General features: G+C 42.3%; 1 protein-coding gene across 1 annotated transcript; it reads left to right on the top strand.

Moving 5' to 3' along the window:
* The first annotated feature begins 735 nt into the window (after positions 1-735).
* Positions 736-16,778, top strand: zc3h15 (zinc finger CCCH-type containing 15). The gene is made up of 11 exons (XM_034140668.1): positions 736-938; positions 3,639-3,740; positions 5,144-5,234; positions 5,319-5,471; positions 7,170-7,261; positions 7,571-7,756; positions 8,513-8,593; positions 9,094-9,159; positions 10,572-10,691; positions 12,104-12,242; positions 15,633-16,778. The coding sequence occupies exons 1-11, from the start codon at positions 864-866 to the stop codon at positions 15,809-15,811; spliced, it is 1,284 nt and encodes a 427-aa protein (XP_033996559.1). The 5' UTR covers positions 736-863; the 3' UTR covers positions 15,812-16,778.
* The last annotated feature ends 2,527 nt before the right edge of the window (positions 16,779-19,305 follow it).

Raw genomic sequence — 19,305 nt, 5'->3', positions numbered from 1 at the left:
CATCCTAGATATAAGATATACAGGATATCCCTTTTAATTGTATCTGAACTTCATATGATATGTTGTGCCTTGTGAGATTTAAACATTACACATTTACCTGTTGAGAGGTTTAAATGTTACAAAAGTCTGCAATCAAACAAAATGTGATAAAAACCTCCAATAAATATGGAAAAAATGTGTGTGTTTTATTTTTCAGTATATAACTTGTTTTGCAAGATGTAATAATGATAATAAGATCAATGATTAAGTGGTTTACAATGGACTACTAGGTTGTAAATAAGAATGCAGATCAAAATATATAGCAAAACTGGTGGTACACGGTTGAATTATTGCCAGAAATATTCTACGGTTTTATATATAATAAAATAGTACCCCCACCTAACAATGTACATTTCTCCTCTACTGTGTTAATAAAGAGGTATTATGATTGCATATCCCTCCACTTTAAAATATAAGACATTGAAGTTTGTCATTTATTCTCATATATAAAAATGTTAAGGTTATTTTGTATATTTAAATTCAAGTGTCAGATTCAGATTAGATTCTCTTGCACTATTTTATCTGTTTTATTTGTCCTATATGTTGGTCTGTTGGAGGAGCCTTAAGTGTATCATTGCCATATCTACACTGTAGCTAATGTGCAAATGACGATAAAGCCTTGCAATGGAATTGAAGACTACATTACCCAACATGCTTTTCGCGATGCGTGATGACGTCACAGCACATCAACACAACCTCACATGTGGCCTAGAGAGACGCCGTCGCTGTTTGCGGTGTTTTAGCATCTACTGCCCGAAACACCGAATATAAAACACATATTACGGCTTTAATCGCGTGTCGCACACAGCTACTCCCGAGCCAACATGCCTCCCAAGAAACCCGCCCAGCCTGCGGCGAATAAAAAGACCCAGGAGAAGAAAAAGGAAAAGATTATTGAGGTAAAAAAAATTACACACGAGTTAGCATGTCGTGCTAACTAGGAGCTAACACAAGTTAACGATAAATGAACCTTATTGTCAACGTTAACTCATCAGTAGTGGTTATGATTATTAAGTTACCCTATAACAAATACCCTCATCACTTTAAATACATGTTAAGAGAGTTATTATTAGCTAGCTGTTACGAGGCTAACTACATGTGTTTTAATATTAGCTCACATGCTAATTGGAGCTAACTCAAATAGCTGATAAATTAACGGTTTAGCTGTTGTAAGTGTTCTAATCTGTCCTAATAAAGATGATTTATGTCCTCAAAATCAGCAGGTATCCCCGTGAGGCTTTACATGAACTGTAAATAGTGTTTATTACGATTATTTCTGTGCTTTTTATTCATTATGTGGCTTTAAAGGGCGCAGGCCTGCTTACAGTCGGCCTCAAAAGACCAGATTTTAGCTTCAAACTGGAGAAAAGTTGTATTTTTTTAAACTTACATAGATTCTTCTGGAACTTGAGATGATTGTCAGTGTGGATGTTGTGATGTAAAAGCAGCTGAGGTCTTAAATGATTGTCATATCGTCCAGTCAAAGTGTTCATAACCGGCTTTTAGCGTTAGCCGCCTTTTGCAGCTCAGATTGCACTGCAACGTGTTAGCGGACAGCTGGGTTCATGCTGCACATTCTGACTCAATAGCTTCATTTAAAGTGACTTCATTCCGTGTTTATATCCATGTCTGTGTGATATAAGAGCTGCGAAGTGTCTCCTGTACACAGTATCACCTGCCACATCTTACCACAGGTGCTAAGTGTGATTTATGGCCAGATGTTAAAGGGGAAAGTTAGGTTTTCTTTACATATCATGGAAATGTATAGATTGTGTTATAATGAAGTATTGTGTGTTGATCTGAAGTCTGATTCAGCTCTTTGTTCGGTGCCATGAGACCTCTATTGTTGTCCAGAAACTATTGAATACTCATGAGCCACACAATGTTAAACTACATTTCCCAGGCAAGTTTATTTCTAACAATGGAAATAAAACTAAAACCAAAAAATCCTTTGACAGAAAAACATTCATAATATAAACTATTGTTGTTGTTGTCATATATCATTGTAAAATATACATATAATTGTGGGTATTTGGAAAACATTTAAGGACATCATGGCACTTACATTTGTAGGGGTATCTTTACGTTAATTATGCACGATATGCCGTAAAGTGTTTTGAATCAGAATACCTTTATTTGATGTAATGTATAGTTGTTACAGCAGGTAACGAGACAAACATAGCTTTTAATGATCAAGAATGTGTTTCTTTTGTTTATATTTAATATCCTATTTTTCCTTTTCCTTTATTAATTGTCTTTTCCACTTTTTAAGTATTTGTATTTTAATGTCTGAACACACTGCTTCTGTAACAAAATATCTCTCTCCCTCCCTCCCTCTATCTATCCATCTCTCTCTCTATCCATCCATCTCTCTCTATCTCTCTCCCTCCCTCTCTATCCATCTATCCATCCATCCATCTATCCATCCATCCCTCTCTCTCTCTATCTCTATCTATCTTTCTAATATATCTCAAGAAGCATCAACATATGAAAGATAGAAAACTAGAAATGACACAACCCATCCAGTACCAATAACAGTTTAGAGATACAGCAGCCAGGTGAAAGTACAACAGGTGGAATTATATATATATATATATATATATATTGCACATAAGGAGTGTTATAGTCAGGGGTGCACATAACTGGTACGCAGGTACGCATGCGCGGCAACAATCTGAAATGCGTACCGTCACTTGTGTCACAAAGCGCATTTGCGTCCCGACGTACTTGTGAAGCTTTTCCAGAAGGCGGTTAGATCACCGGACGACAGAGTCGGTCTCCTTGTGCACAGACAGGGCTGCTGTTAACGTCGGTCTGTACAGCAGCCCTGCGCTAAAACAGCTGATCACAACGTTCACACGCTCCGCAGACATGAAGCTCTGCACTCCACTACCACCCCGCCCCCCCCGTTGACAATCGCCAGAAGTTGGAGTACCAAACACTGACTCCAGGTACTCATCTGAGTACCTCACTGGGAAAGTTGTGTGCACCCCTGGTTATAGTCTTTGTTGCGGGTGCATCATCCTTCATTTGAAGAACTGCCCAATAGTAGAAACCATGATGGTTCCTGTTTAGTTTGAGGCAACGTATGTGCCCCTCTTTATTGTGTGGGTTTGTAATAATGACAACAAAGTACAGGAGCAGTTGTTATTTGAGAATGCTTTTTTTTTTTAAAACATGTATTTATTGATTTTTTTACATGTATCACATTACACAAACACAACATTAGACATATGGCAGATTACAAAATAATGACATTTAAAAAAGTAATGCCGTTACTAGAAATCAGTTTAAAGTACAGACCAAGAATACAATTACATTTGCAAATTAACAAATTCAACCGAAATACAATAAAAGCACACAAACAGAGCAGAGTACAGCTTGCAGTTCTCCAAATAGATGAACCGTATTCAACATTTCCTCTAAGTAGTTTAGTCTTTTCACTTTCCACTTCTGCAATGTCCCCATTTGTTATAAATGTAATAAAAACAATTCTCAAATGGTGTAAAGTTCAGACGCTTTCTCCCCTTAGTATATATGTATTTGAGAATGCATATGATTAAATGTCCTGTATTCTTTTTGCACATTTCTGTTTCCAGGACAAGACATTTGGCCTGAAGAACAAGAAGGGGGGGAAGCAGCAGAAGTTCATAAAGAATGTGGAGCACCAGGTCAAATCGGGAGGACCTCCGAGGCCAAAGGTCAGCAGGAAATCTCTGTTCAATAACCACAGAGCGGAGCAGGGATGTTGCTTTGTGTAGTTCGACCCTGAAGGAAGCGGCTGGTTCCCTCGACTAAAAGCAAACACATTTCTCCATAAGATTTAGGAATATTGTAAAAAATAAGATCTGTGGAAAACTAACCTGTTTGATAAATGCACGTTTTGTTCAGCCGGATAATCTCCACATGTCTTCCCTACTTTTAATGGCCAGAAGCTAAATGCTAACGTGATGCTATAATCAGCTGCGAGTACAGCTGCACGACTTCAACGTCACGCCAACTTCAGATCCATATTCAAACACACAGATTCTAAATGGTACGAGTTGAAGCGTTTGTTTGAACAGTTAGCAGGAGGCAGGTACTTGCTTTCAAGCAGAACAGGGCAAACTAACTTAGAGGAGTGTTTACGTGTTCGGCGTAATGACGTACAACGTCCTCCACGACTTCTGTAGTCCTATTCAGCCACTTGGTAACAACCATCGTTTTTCAGACACGTCAACTTTTCAGAAATCACCAGTGGGGTCACTGCTGATGGATTTAATGTCCTAGAACAAAACGTGATCCGTCTCTTCAATGAGTCTCAACCTCAGACCTTACTTACAGATATTTTCCTAAATCCTATGGAGAGATCCCATTGGCTCTGAGACCAGGGAGCAGTGTAAAATGCTGACTCACTTCCGGGTTTTAGGACTCATTCCTGCACCACTCTGTCTGTGTTTTATTTAAATGTCCACAGAGGTTTCTCTCTACCTCATTCCTCTTCTACCAAATCCTCCTAAATCCTCAGCTGTGATAATAACCTTGTAAGAGACGGAAGAACAATGAGACATCGCAGCCGATAACAACTCTTTTCTCTAATCATTTAGTCACTTTTAAATAGTGGAAAATGCAGCCTCTCAAATGTGTACATCTTCTGCTTTTCTCCGTTTCATATCCCAGGTATGGGTGTATGAAATTGTCAAATATCACAATATTATGTTTTGTTATACTGAATACATTCTTAAAACCACAGCATTCATTCTCCAATGAATGGAGATCTGTTTTCCTCCAGATCTCCTTGTTGTGATGCATGAGTAAACATTATTTACTCGTTATACTCTGAGACAGTTTGCCTTAAATTACAGGTTTAAAAATCGCGATATATTGCAATATAATAAATGGTAACTACATAAATGTATCTTTGAGTGTTAGACGGATAAAGCAACTTCACCTCGGACATTTTTCATAATTTTCACTTCAAACTCTAGAAACTATTTAGAAGATTTATCAAATAGGATAATAATAAATAATCGTTAGTTGCAGCTCTGAACAGAACTGATTATATTGCATTGATCATCTGAAGTGTATGTACTCTCTCTAATGTGTGTGTGTGTGTGTGCGTCAGGCGGATGGCAAGAAGGGGGATAAGAAGAAGGAGTTGGACGAACTCAACGACCTCTTCAAACCCGTCATCGCTGCTCAGAAAGTCGCCGCAGGTAGACTTGATCCGACCATTAAACTATTATCGTATGGGATCGTAGATATTTATTAACCCTCGAATCCTGTGTGTTTTCCTCCAGGCGTGGACCCCAAATCGGTGCTCTGTGCGTTCTTCAAACAGGGCCAGTGCACCAAAGGAGACAAGTGCAAGTTCAGCCACGACCTCACCATGGAGAGGAAGTGTGAGAAGAGGAGTCTGTACGTCGACAAGAGGGACGACGAGCTGGAGAAAGGTCGGGGAATACTTTATGATATACTTGCTATATACTATACTATGCCTGCGATCACAACAATATTCACGAAACTGTGTCTCAGGGCTTCTTAACATTTAACAAACTATGAATGTGTCATCCCCACTTAACGGGAAGAAACTCAGCTATCAGACAATATTAACAATTCTTAGCAAAACGAAACACAAGGGTAACACCAAGTCTCTGAATCAGCACTAAGCGAAAGGGTGCTAACGCCAGAGTTCCCGTTAGAATATTTTTTTGCCGGTCAACATGTCCGTTAAAGTTTAAATCTTCCGGACAAAATGAGAAAAGTGCCGGTCAAAGGTCTTCTTATTTATTGAGCTTTAAAACAAATTGATATGATTCGATATTAAACAAACTAATTCTAGTAGATTAACTACATTATTCAAAAGTGTACAGTAATTTATAACACGGGAATAATAAACGGAGCGCTCTCTCTCCCTCTCCTGACATCCCGTCAGTATCATTGTGCTAAAGGGAAATTATTTTGACCGGAGAGATTTAGATTTGCCGGTCTTCAGCATATTTTACCGGTCAAAGTCCGGTAATTACCAGCTAACGGGAACTCTGGCTAACGCACTTAGCACAGAACTCACGGTAGAAATATGTTATACTTCATGCTATCGTCACAAACAGATTAAAGCTGAGATTCCACTGGTATAAGTATCATCACTGTGCGACCAGAGCTCAGGGCAGTGAAGGCGAAACCAGACGACACACAACGTAGCTTTACGGGGCCAAACGGCAAATAACTCTTACCGTTGCTGTTTTCTGATCAAAATGTGTGTTCAATGGAATTAAAACACATTTAAACGCTGCTGAAGGTTAATCCAATGTCTCCGTGTCACTTTGAAATGATTTCTGATAATCCATCATAACATTTCTGGCAATAAGCCTAGTTTTCATATAGAGTGTAACGGAGCTTCCGGTTTTGGGCAAACTGCGTGCGCATCACTCTCACTCCTCAATGGTAATGTTAAGATGGATTTTAGGAACTTCCCCTCGATTCTATTGGCTCTGACGGTTACAAAGAGGTGTCAATCATCCAAATCGACCAATGGGTTCCAGAGAAATGGCAAAACCACCCAAATGACCCCAGAGGTGTTTTTATTTTTGCTAAACCTCTCTAAAAAGGTCACATGTCACTTGTTTTGCATCAATCTTGAAACAGGGTACTTCTGATATGTTATAGTTTGGTTTCCTAAAGCTTTTTAGTCTCCGATCATTCAAGGGTAGGTTTCACTATAAGTAATGTCTTTTTTTGGACGGACACTATAATTTACATTTTTTTACTATATTCAATCTGAATTTACTTAAAAATAAAAACATCTATATTGATTCTGACTTTTCTACATCCAACTCACAGATGTAACCTTGCTTTGAGAAAAAAGATTATTAATTTAACCCTTTTAGAAGCGAAGATATAGTCATTTGTTCTGGGAATGTCATTTTCGAGTCTGAGACCTGAAAGACAGGCTCAGGGCTTAACAGGTTAAAGGTAAACACATTTATCTTTTGTAAAATATAAGAAACACGGTAGAGATAATATCACCTGAGAATCATCCAGGACTGTTCGGAGTTTATTTTCGCTTTTACAGAGACTTTGATTGTACTTTCAGGGGTTTAGTTGTTTATAAAAAGCTTAATTATGTGTTAAATGAATGTTGTTATTTGTAGACACTATGGACGGCTGGGACGAGAAGAAGCTGGAGGAGGTGGTGGCCCATAAGCACGGAGAGTCAGAGAAGAAGAAAGTCAAAACAAATATCGTAAGTCTTATTAATAAAGGAGAAGATCAGGAGGCAGGTGCATGATGGGAAACTGCACTCTTATCAAATGATCAATTAGAAAATGTACAGATGACTAAGAGACAAAAAGGCTTTGTGCCACTGAAATATTGCACGAGCTCTATTGCCATGTTGATACAACTTCCATTAACTGTGTGTGTCTCTGTGTGTGTGTGTGTGTGTGTGTGTCTCTGTGTGTGTGTGTGTGTGTGTGTGTCTCTGTGTGTGTGTGTGTGTCTCTGTGTGTGTGTGTGTGTGTGTGTGTGTGTGTGTGTCTCTGTGTGTGTGCAGGTGTGTAAGCACTTCCTGGACGCCATCGAGGGCAACAAGTACGGCTGGTTCTGGGCGTGTCCGTCAGGCGGAGAAGTCTGCATGTACCGCCACGCTCTGCCACCAGGCTTCGTCCTGAAGAAAGACAAGAAGAAGGACGAGAAGGAGGAAGAGAAGATCTCACTGGAGGAGCTGATCGAGAACGAGGTGAGGAGGAAATATAGAAATATAGTAATAAGTGTCTAAATGAGACGACTAAACGTCATCAGACCCAACATTAGTCACCTTTAGCTTAGCAGTGGTGACGTGAAGTCATGTGACCGTGCTGTAGTTCCTTTTATAGCCCAACATTAGCCACCTTTAGCTTAGCGGTGGTGACGTGAAGTCATGTGACCGTGCTGTAGTTCTTTTATAGCCCAACATTAGCCACCTTTAGCTTAGCGGTGGTGACGTGAAGTCATGTGACCGTGCTGTAGTTCTTTTATAGCCCAACATTAGCCACCTTTAGCTTAGCGGTGGTGAAGTCATGTGACCGTGCTGTAGTTCCTTTATAGCCCAACATTAGCCACCTTTAGCTTAGCGGTGGTGAGGTGAAGTCATGTGACCGTGCTGTAGTTCCTTTATAGCCCAACATTAGCCACCTTTAGCTTAGCGGTGGAGACGTGAAGTCATGTGACCGTGCTGTAGTTCCTTTATAGCCCAACATTAGCCACCTTTAGCTTAGTGGTGGTGACGTGAAGTCATGTGACCGTGCTGTAGTTCCTTTATAGCCTAACATTAGCCTCCTTTAGCTTAGCGGTGGTGACGTGAAGTCATGTGACCGTGCTGTAGTTCCTTTATAGCCCAACATTAGCCTCCTTTAGCTTAGCGGTGGTGACGTGAAGTAATGTGACCGTGCTGTAGTTCCTTTATAGCCCAACTGCTGTTCTCCATGTGTCTGATTGAACTCTCGTCTCTCCACAGAGAGCGGCGTTGGGAGCTAACGTGACTCGGATCACTCTGGAGACTTTCCTGGCCTGGAAGAAGAGGAAAAGGCAGGAGAAGGTGGGAACATGTTTTATATATTTTAAAGAAACATCAGTTAGTTACAAAGTTCTGACCACAGAAGAAGAAATGAGAGCCGTGTTGTTGACGTCCATCTTGTATACGGGCGTCATGTTCTCGAGATCTCATGCTATATCTGATGTGTGTTCATTAGAAAGGGACAATGCAACCTAACAAACTATTAAAACAAAACACACAGAGCAGAGAATGCACTTTTTATGTCGGGATAAAAACTGAAAACAAGTCTTAATATATATTTGTTTTTGCACAATTTAAAATACACAATGTTAAACAAGATTATTATTAAAAAGGTATATGAATTAAACCAGTAGAACGAAATAAACAAAATGAATAAAGGAAATGTGTTAAAGTGAATAATGAATGAAAGGTCATGTGATCCTGAGATGATACAGGTTTTAAGAGTCGTTTATTTAGGTTAAAATAACTTAAATGTTTAAACATTAACGATGTGTTTTAAATCCCATCTTCTCCTCGAACAGATTGAGAAAGCGAGGGAGCAGATGGAGAAGAAGAAGGCCGACTTCAAGGCGGGGAAATCGCTAACGGTGAGTCGGACATCTTGTTTTATGGCGCTTCACATCCCATAATACCTCAGTGGAGCGGAACTAAATCAAACACCTGTGTCTTCAGTGTGCACACCTGTGTTCAGTGTGCACACCTGTGTCTTCAGTGTGCACACCTGTGTCTTCAGTGTGCACACCTGTGTCTTCAGTGTGCACACCTGTGTCTTCAGTGTGCACACCTGTGTCTTCAGTGTGCACACCTGTGTATCCCTTCTGTTGGGTTAGGAGCTAGAGGCTGACTTTGACATTTATTATATTATTATTATTTATTTAATTTTTTGAGAATGTGTTCTGTTTGCTATAAGTGGGGAAACAAGGAGACAAGGGGAGAGTATAGGAGATGGGGGAGTTGAGAGGAAACAAGGAAACAATATTATGGGAGTTGAGAGGAGACATAGGGAGATTATAGGAGACAAGGGGAGTTGAGAGGAAACAAGGAAACAATATTATGGGAGTTGAGAGGAGACATAGGGAGATTATTGGAGACAAGGGGAGTTGAGAGGAAACAAGGAGACACAGGGAGATTATAGGAGACAAGAGGAGTTGAGAGGAAACAAGGAGACACAGGGAGATTATAGGAGACAAGGGGAGTTGAGAGGAGACACAGGGAGATTATAGGAGACAAGGGGAGTTGAGAGGAAACAAGGAGACACAGGGAGATTATAGGAGACAAGAGGAGTTGAGAGGAAACAAGGAGACACAGGGAGATTATAGGAGACAAGGGGAGTTGAGAGGAAACAAGGAGACACAGGGAGATTATAGGAGACAAGGGGAGTTGAGAGGAAACAAGGAGACACAGGGAGATTATAGGAGACAAGGGGAGTTGAGAGGAAACAAGGAGACACAGGGAGATTATAGGAGACAAGGGGAGTTGAGAGGAAACAAGGAGACACAGGGAGATTATAGGAGACCAGGGGAGATGGGGGAGTTGAGAGGAGACAAGAGGAGATTATAGGAGACAAGGGGAGATGGGGGAGTTGAGAGGAGACACAGGGAGATTATAGGAGACAAGGGGAGATTATAGGAGACGAGGGGAGATTATAGGAGACAAGGGGAGATTATAGGAGACAAGAGGAGATTATAGGAGACAAGGGGAGATGGGGGAGTTGAGAGGAGACACAGGGAGATTATAGGAGACAAGGGGAGATTATAGGAGACAAGGGGAGATGGGGAGAGGAAACAAGGAGACACAGGGAGATTATAGGAGACAAGGGGAGATGGGGGAGTTGAGAGGAGACACAGGGAGATTATAGGAGACAAGGGGAGATTATAGGAGACAAGGGGAGATTATAGGAGACAAGGGGAGATGGGGAGTTGAGAGGAAACTTGGGATTAGTGGAACAAAAGCTTCTTGTTGTGAAAATGTAATGAAATGAAACTCCCGTTCTCTGAAGGTGAGCGGACGCGAGGTGTTTGAGTTTCGTCCAGATTTGGTGGACGAAGACGACGATGAAGCCGACGACACTCGATACATCAATGAAGACGATGATGAAGATGAGAACGACATGGAGGAGGTACAGTTACTCACACACTTTGTTCAATCAAACTTTATTTATGGAGTCGTTTCAGACACAAAATGCACAATAAAAACAACAATGATAAAGGGAGTGACCGAAGCATGTGAGAAGACTTCAGGAAAGAACAAGTGCCTCAAAGTTTAACTGAAGTACTTTAACTGAAGTACTTTTACTGAAGTACTTTAACTGAAGTACTTTTACTGAAGTACTTCAGTTATAATACTCTTCTTTTATACAGCTGAGAGTTTCAGTGTTTGCTTTATTCTTTTCAAAGAGAGCAGACGGCGATCAGATCTGCAGATTATACAAGCCTTAACCTGTTCCGCACGGCCCCCCCGGTACCGGGCGGATAAACGCGTCATTTGCAGGAAACAACGTCTAAGGGATCTTAATATTTAATAAACTATGAATGTTTTATATCCATGTAACGGGAAGAAACTCAGCTAACTGATCTTTTTTTTTTTTAAATCCAAAAAAAAAACACAATGCTATCATCATAACATGTGGAGCTAGGTAGCTACAAACGCTAACATGGTTTACCTTGGTCAAAACTGGTCTTCAATGGCATTAAAACGATAAAAAAACGATGCTGAAGTTAATCCATAGGTTCATCCAATGTGTCTGTGTCCTCTTTGAAATGATTTCTGATAATCCATAAGCAATAAAACTGCTTTTTAGTTTCCAAATGCCAGAGCTAGAGATAGGTTCACTCTGCTGCATATTTACATGCGCGAAGCCCCCACCTCTTCTCTTCACAATGTGTGTGTGTGTGGGCCTCCCCCTTCGATTCTATTGGCTCTAATGGTTAGAAAGAGGTGTCAACCATCCAAATCGACCAAGGGGGGCCAGAGATATAGAAAAAAAACATTTTCACCCAAATCACCTCAGAGGTGGGGTGGTTTTGGCTAAACCTCTCTAAAAAGGTCAAATGTCACTTGTTTTGCATCAATCTTGATACAGGGTACTTATTATATGTTGTACTTTGGATTCCTAAAGCTTTTAGTCTACTAACCCATCATCCAAGGGTAGTTTTCACTATCTGTAAAAAATAACTTTTGGACGGACACTATAATTTACAGTTTTTTACTATGTAAAATCTGAATTTTCTTTAAAATAAAAAACATTTATATTGATTCTGACGCTTCTACATCCAACTCACAGATGTAACCTTGCTTTGATAAAAAGAAATTATTCATATAACCCTTTTAGAAGTTAGGTTGTAGTCATTTGTTTTGGGCATGTCATTTTCGAGCCTGAAACATGAAAAACAGGCTTGGTGCTTAACAGGTTAAACTAATAGGAAACAAGACGTGGTGTGTATTCATCCCCTAAATCCACATTAATGGGGTCTTTCAGATTGTGACTGTTTTCTCGTGTGTTAAACTCGTGTCTAAATTGTTTTATTTCAGGATGACTTTGTAGACGTCCAGGACATCGATCTTTCCCGCTTTGTTCCACAAGAAGTCGACCACACCGTGGGAATCACCGTCGCCTCCACGGACCGCTTCTCCTCCAGGAGCAAGGCCCGGCCCACAGACCCAGACTCCGGTGAGGAACACACAGATTTAAGGGATTCAAACCAACAAGAAAACCAGCATTTTCTTTTTTGTAATTCTGGGCGAAAAAGTCAGAATTATATTTTGTTGTACTTTTTGGGGGATTTTTCTAAAAGTCTTGACACCCAAAGTGTGTTTTCTTTAGTAGTTCTGGAATTAAAGTCAGAATTGTGACTTTTTCTGACTGGGAAACAAGTCTGAAAAGTCCAAATTATGACTTTTCACATTAGGCGCGTTCACACCGGAGTACTTTTCACCGTACTTTTCGCGTTTAGTTCCGTTAGTACCCCTTATGTCGCGTTCACACCAAAAAGAGCACTTCATCTCGGGAACTTTTACCCCCATGTTTAGTGCCTGCTGAGAGATGGTACTCTCCTGGGGGAAAAAAGTGCCCCAGTTCTGATTGGCTGGGCGGATTGCAAACCACGCCCCGTACAACTCTGAAATGTTTTGTAGAGCCGCCATTTTATTATCCTCGCATTAGCATTATTAGCATTAGCATTTGCCCAGCGCACAAACGCAGAGAGACTAACTTATGGCAACACAAAATAAAACATGGGAGCGGTGGAGATGAGGAGGTGTCGGCGTTCTGGCGATTTCCTCTGAAGGCTTCAGTAGAAGCTGCTGGGAGTCCCAGCAGCTTCTACTGAAGCCTTCCCCAACTCCGGGGACTTCCGGCCGGGGACTCCGGGTGGCAGTATACGCCGTGAAGTGGTTTGTGGCCTGCCAGTAAACCCAAAGCAGAAGAAGAAGAAGTGACGTCAGCGGCTCATTTGCGTAATCTTCCCTCGGGGAACTTATTCTGGTGTGAACGTGATCTGTACTAAGTGCCCTGGGGTCATAAGTGCCGGCACTAAGTACAGCAAAGTACTTGGTGTGAACGCGGCTATTTTAAATTTGACCAAAAGTGATTTTCTTCTGGGATTAACTTGTTAAGCAGGGTTTAACATTATATAATCAGACAACGTCCGTTAAAAAACATTATAACATATAATGAGAGATGTTCTGCAGTAAGGAGGGGGTTTCACCGTGGCTCTTACTTTTATTTAGTTGACGGAGCATTTTTACTTTCCACGACACTAATCAACTCTTCACTCTGCTTCACTCTTTCGCTAAAGATTCTGAAGATATCTGCGTTCTTGTGACTCGTAAATACCACGCTTCTGATGTTTTGGTGCGGACTGCGTTCACACCAGCGATGAACCGCTCCAGAGTTCACTAGCAAGCGGTCCGAGACCACCTCTTTGAGGGACCAGAGTCCGGTTGTTTAGTTCACTTCAGAGGTCTGCGTTCACACCGACCCAAACGAACCAAGCGGGTAAACGCACCAGGGTTCGATTCAACCGCACGATACAAGGCTGCTGTGAATGTGACCGGAGACGTTTAGTTCTGACTTTTTCGATTTCTTTTGTCAGAATAAAAAAAGACCGTCTCTCCGAGGTGAAACAGGTTAAACATGTGCTTAATGAGCTGCTGTGTAAACTGGCAGACGTTCATTTAGCGTGACAATAATCAGGTTTCTTTCATCAGTAGAGAACGGGTCGAGGGGTTTCTCAGTGATGGGTTAAAGAGAAAGCACTAAACCTGGAGGATAAGTTTTTAAATAACGTCATTGGATGTTTGGGAAGAAACGGAAGAGTTTAGGGTGACGTGTGAAGTTGGGTAATCTGACCTAAAGTCGGGTTGTTTTGTTTGTTCTGGAATAAAAGTCAGAATTATGACTTTTTGGGGACTTTTTATGGACTTTTCAGATTTTTCACATTTGACTAAAAGTGAAGATGGGGGAGAGGAGAGTTGAGAGGAGACAAGGAGAGATGGGGGAGTTGAGAGGAGACAAGGAGAGATGGGGGAGTTGGGGGGAGACAAGGAGAGATGGGGGAGTTGAGAGGAGACATGGAGAGATGGTCGAGTTGAGAGGAATCAAGGAGAGATGGGGGAGTTGAGACGAGACAAGGAGAGATGGGGGAGTTGAGAGGAGACAAGGAGAGATGGGGGAGTTGAGACGAGACAAGGAGAGATGGGGGAGTTGAGAGGAATCAAGGAGAGATGGGGGAGTTGAGACGAGACAAGGAGAGATGGGGGAGTTGAGAGGAGACAAGGAGAGATGGGGGAGTTGAGACGAGACAAGGAGAGATGGGGGAGTTGAGAGGAATCAAGGAGAGATGGGGGAGTTGAGAGGAGACAAGGAGAGATGGGGGAGTTGAGAGGAGACAAGGAGAGATGGGGGAGTTGAGAGGAATCAAGGAGAGATGGGGGAGTTGAGAGGAAACAAGGAGAGATGGGGGAGTTGAGACGAGACAAGGAGAGATGGGGGAGTTGAGAGGAGACAAGGAGAGATGGGGGAGTTGAGAGGAATCAAGGAGAGATGGGGGAGTTGAGAGGAGACAAGGAGAGATGGGGGAGTTGAGACGAGACAAGGAGAGATGGGGGAGTTGAGAGGAATCAAGGAGAGATGGGGGAGTTGAGAGGAGACAAGGAGAGATGGGGGAGTTGAGAGGAGACAAGGAGAGATGGGGGAGTTGAGAGGAATCAAGGAGAGATGGGGGAGTTGAGAGGAAACAAGGAGAGATGGGGGAGTTGAGACGAGACAAGGAGAGATGGGGGAGTTGAGAGGAGACAAGGAGAGATGGGGGAGTTGAGAGGAATCAAGGAGAGATGGGGGAGTTCAGAGGAGACAAGGAAAGATGGGGGAGTTCAGAGGAATCAAGGAGAGATGGGGGAGTTGAGAGGAGACAAGGGGTGTTGAGAGGAGACAAGGGGAGTTGAGAGGAAACAAGCAGAGTTGACAGGAGACAAGGAGAGATGGGGGAGTTGAGAGGAAACAAGGAGAGATGAGAGGAGACAAGGGGAGTTGAGAGGAAACAAGGAGAGATGGGGGAGTTGAGACGAGACAAGGAGAGATGGAGGAGTTGAGAGGAAACAAGGAGAGATGGGGGAGTTGAGAGGAGACAAGGGGTGTTGAGAGGAGACAAGGGGAGTTGAGAGGAAACAAGCAGAGTTGAGAGGAGACAAGGAGAGATGGGGGAGTTGAGAGGAAACAAGGAGAGATGAGAGGAAACAAGGAGAGATGAGAGGAGACAAGGGGAGTTGAGAGGAGACAAGGGGAGTTGAGAGGAGACAAGGAGAGATGGGGGAGTTGAGAGGAAACAAGGGGAGTTGAGAGGAGACAAGGGGAGTTGAGAGGAGACAAGGGGATTTGAGAGGAGACAAGGAGAGTTGAGAGGAGACATGGGGAGTTGAGACAAGGGGAGTTGAAAGGAAACAAGGAGAGATGGGGGAGTTGAGAGGAATCAAGGAGACAAGGAGAGTTGAGAGGAAACAAGGAGACAAGGGGAGATTATAGGAGACTGTGTTTCTGACTCTTCACATGCTCTCTCCACAGAGGAGCTGCTGAACGGAGCCTGCGGCGGGGAAGACGCTAACGGTCTGTCGGAGGAAGAGGAGGAGGAGGAAGAGGAGGAAGAGGAAGTGGAGGAAGTACCGGTGGACGAGAACTTGTTCACAGGAGAAGATCTGGAGGAACTGGACGAAGAACTGAACGAACTGAATCTGGAGGACTGAGAGACACAACGTGAAGGCTGTGGGCCGGAGAGGAACCCCCCAAAGTTTAATGAGATGTAGAGTAGGGGTCTCCAGGACAGAGGACCTGCCGGATGCTGAGCTGCACATGTTGGGCAGTTTGCACAATGACCTCAAGTTGTGTTCGGTAGCATTATTAGCATATTCTAATAGTAGCTGATTGTTTGGAGTGTTTTTGGGGGTTATTGACGATTATTAGGATCAATACCAGAAAGTGGCTTTATTTGTTCTCTCTCTCTGGACTGATTTAGCATTTTATTCAAATATATAACCAATCTGTCCAATTCAAAGGATCCAGAGTCTTCTAATATCTTCAAAATCAGCCTCAAAGTCAGTTATTGAGGATGTTCAGGATCAGAAAGTGTCCACATCTGTCCTCTCTGTGGACTGAGTTAGCAACCATTGGATACAGAGAGCACAACATAATCATTGTTACCTCGACTGTGGACAGTTTTTTTTCAAATAAATAAGCAATCTGTCCAATCCCAATGATCCAGAGTCCCCTTACACTTCAAAAAAATAATCAATATCAGCCAACAGAGTTCAAATATAACTACTTTCTGGTTAGAAATCGACCCCAAAAACACTCAAATTGTCCAAATCTTCCAACTACTAAGCGTATGCCAATGAACACAGCTTATGCTAATTGTGCTAATTCCCCAACATCTGCAGGTTAGCATCCGGCAGCTTCTATGTGTTTCAGACCCTTACTCCACAGGTGTGTCATTGCGCTCTGGGGTCTTCCACGTGTTCACAGCAGGACTCAATGAGCTGCAGACGGACGGATGCATGGCGACAAAGAGACCCGGCGTTTGATTTTAAAACTTCAGAGACTCCAGAAACACAGCCTGATTATCTCATGACATCACTTCCTGTCGCGGCCGACTACTACATCTTTGTTTTCTGTCGGCGTCCAGATATTTCCATTAAAAGCAGAATTTGTGCACTTCTTGTTGCTCGACAAACCTGGCAGTCACACCTTCACCTTCAGATTTTAAATAACGTCAATGGATGATGGAGAAGATACGGAAGAGTTTAGGGTCACGTGGAAAGATTCTTCATCGGGAGGTTTTCGGGGGGGAAAAGTCAGAATTATGATTTGCTTTTCTGGACCTTGTCTCCTATAATCTCTCCTTGTTTCCTCTCAACTCCCCCATCTCCCCTTGTTTCCTCTCAACTCCCCCATCTCCCCTTGTTTCCTCTCAACTCCCCCATCTCCCCTTGTTTCCTCTCAACTCCCCCATCTCCCCTTGTTTCCTCTCAACTCCCCCATCTCCCCTAGTTTCCTCTCAACTCCCCCATCTCCCCTTGTTTCCTCTCAACTCCCCCATCTCCCCTTTTCTCCTATAATATCCCCTTGTTTCCTCTCAACTCCCCCATCTCCCCTTGTCTCCTATAATATCCCTTGTTTCCTCTCAACTCCCCCATCTCCCCTTGTCTCCTATAATATCCCCTTGTTTCCTCTCAACTCCCCCATCTCCCCTTGTCTCCTATAATATCCCCTTGTTTCCTCTCAACTCCCCCATCTCCCCTTGTCTCCTATAATATCCTCTTGTCTCCTCTCAACTATTTTTCAGACTTTTAAAAAACTTTTACTGACTTCTGTTTTACTTTTTCAGAAACTTCTGACACAGAAACAAGTCAGAATTAAGACTTGACACCCAAAGTGTATTTTCTTTAGTTCTGGAAAAATAATGACGTTTTCACTTATAAAATTTGACCCAAAGTGATTTATTTCCTGTGATTTAAGTCGTACGTTTGAATAAAGTCGGACGTTTTTTTCCGACTCTTCAGGATTTTTTTCCCCTCAACTTTTGATCCAATCTCCACACGTGGTCCTCATCCTCTTCCGTACAAATAATAAAGTGTGAGAAATGAACAGGAGTGATTCTGTTGTAAGAAACTGAATCTGTTCATCGGCTCTGAAACCAAAATAAAGATCGTTTCCCTCAAAATAAAACGCGTTTAATTTTAGCTTCAGTTTCAAACTGGTTCATGAAGGAAGAATCCGGGCCGAGCTTCTGATGAATTATTTCCAATGAAATGTAAATAATATTCTCCTGAGTTTCCTCCTGAAGAAATAAAGATATCTGTACATCCAGTGTGTCTCCTTCGATCGCCTCTCACCTGCTGCTCACTGATTGGATCAAACTCACCTGTAGTGCTACTGAAGCTCCTCCCCCTCATTCATACACAGCATTACCACTCGCTCACACTTTTGATTTGATTTATTTCGAACGTGTAATACAATGAAATGAAACAAAATAATTAGATACTTAAAGTGGACATATGCTATATTATAATAATATAGTGTAGGACCATACCTATATAAGGCATATTTATACTTTTTTTTTTTCAAAATACCAAACAGATCATGCATTTTAGCCATGCCTCATTTCGCTCAATTTGACATTTTTTAGCTCTGTTTTTGCAAGGGCTGATTCAGTGAGAACAGCACCACCTACAGGCCTGGCATATGTACTTCAGCGTCTCCAGCGCTTTCGAACGGCAATGGCCGTGGCTGTCTCCTCCTGATTGGTGGAGTTGGCCCAATAGCCGTAGCGCCACCGTCCTGACGTCAGGACAGTGTTCAAATCTGGATCAGTTTTTATCAGATCCGTTGCAGCCCCTTTTTTAGAGATTTGGGTATGGAGGAAAATAGAGAGGGTTGTGTTTTCTGACACTTGGTGAGTTCCCTGGAACACCGGGGACACATATTCATGTAGACAAGACGTACACAAGTGCATTTTGCATGATAGGTCCCCTTTAACTTAAAGGTGGGGTAGGTAAGTTTGAGAAACCAGCTCGAGTGCGCTAGAATTTGAAAATACACAGCCGGAGAAACTCTGCCACTTCCTCACAGAGCCCCTCCTCCAACACACACGAACGCGCACATGACCAATGAGGGCACGAGATAAGTTTGTGCACAGATGGAAGGCTGACAGGCAGGTAGGCCATCCAGTTATTTTAGCCGGGCCGGCTCAGATGATTGGTCGTGCTTTTCACAGTACTACAGCTTCCACAGATGATATTTTTATGGATTTTTTGTCAAAGCACTTCAGATATTCATTGCTATCGGGATGTTAAGAGCATTCCATGGAATATAACAAAAAGTGTATCTCGAGCCGGTTTCTCAAACTTACCTACCCTACCTTTAAGCAGTATCAAATTGGTGTTACAGGTAGATATCTGCTAATTGAATTTTATCAGGGTATATGCAGGAATACTGAAGTCAGATGTAAAACCTTTTAAGACCCTTTCCATACATTTTAAGACCTCATCTCCACTTGGAGTTTTAACCGGTTACCTTGGCGACACACTTTACCTCACATTGACTATATACAGTATTGATTGTCCTTCCTCCTTATCTTCCAACCATTTGGACGCAGACTTGCATTTCCCCATAACCATGTTGTTTAACAACCGGCGTAAACGGACCTTCGCGCTATCAAGCAGTGAGCGTGCGATGTCCTGTT

The sequence above is a fragment of the Trematomus bernacchii genome, unplaced genomic scaffold (genome assembly GCF_902827165.1).
Source record: "Trematomus bernacchii unplaced genomic scaffold, fTreBer1.1, whole genome shotgun sequence".
In the NCBI taxonomy this organism is placed as follows: domain Eukaryota; kingdom Metazoa; phylum Chordata; class Actinopteri; order Perciformes; family Nototheniidae; genus Trematomus; species Trematomus bernacchii.
Note: the sequence above shows the minus strand (reverse complement) of the source record. Positions and strands in the feature narration are given on the sequence as shown.

Excerpts from the sequence above, each read along its gene's own strand:
- zc3h15 (XM_034140668.1), top strand. The coding sequence starts at position 864 with ATGCCTCCCAAGAAACCCGCCCAGCCTGCGGCGAATAAAAAGACCCAG. Across the intron at positions 5,472-7,169 it reads GGACGACGAGCTGGAGAAAG|ACACTATGGACGGCTGGGAC; the intron begins GTCGGGGAATAC and ends TGTTATTTGTAG. Across the intron at positions 8,594-9,093 it reads AGAGGAAAAGGCAGGAGAAG|ATTGAGAAAGCGAGGGAGCA; the intron begins GTGGGAACATGT and ends CTCCTCGAACAG.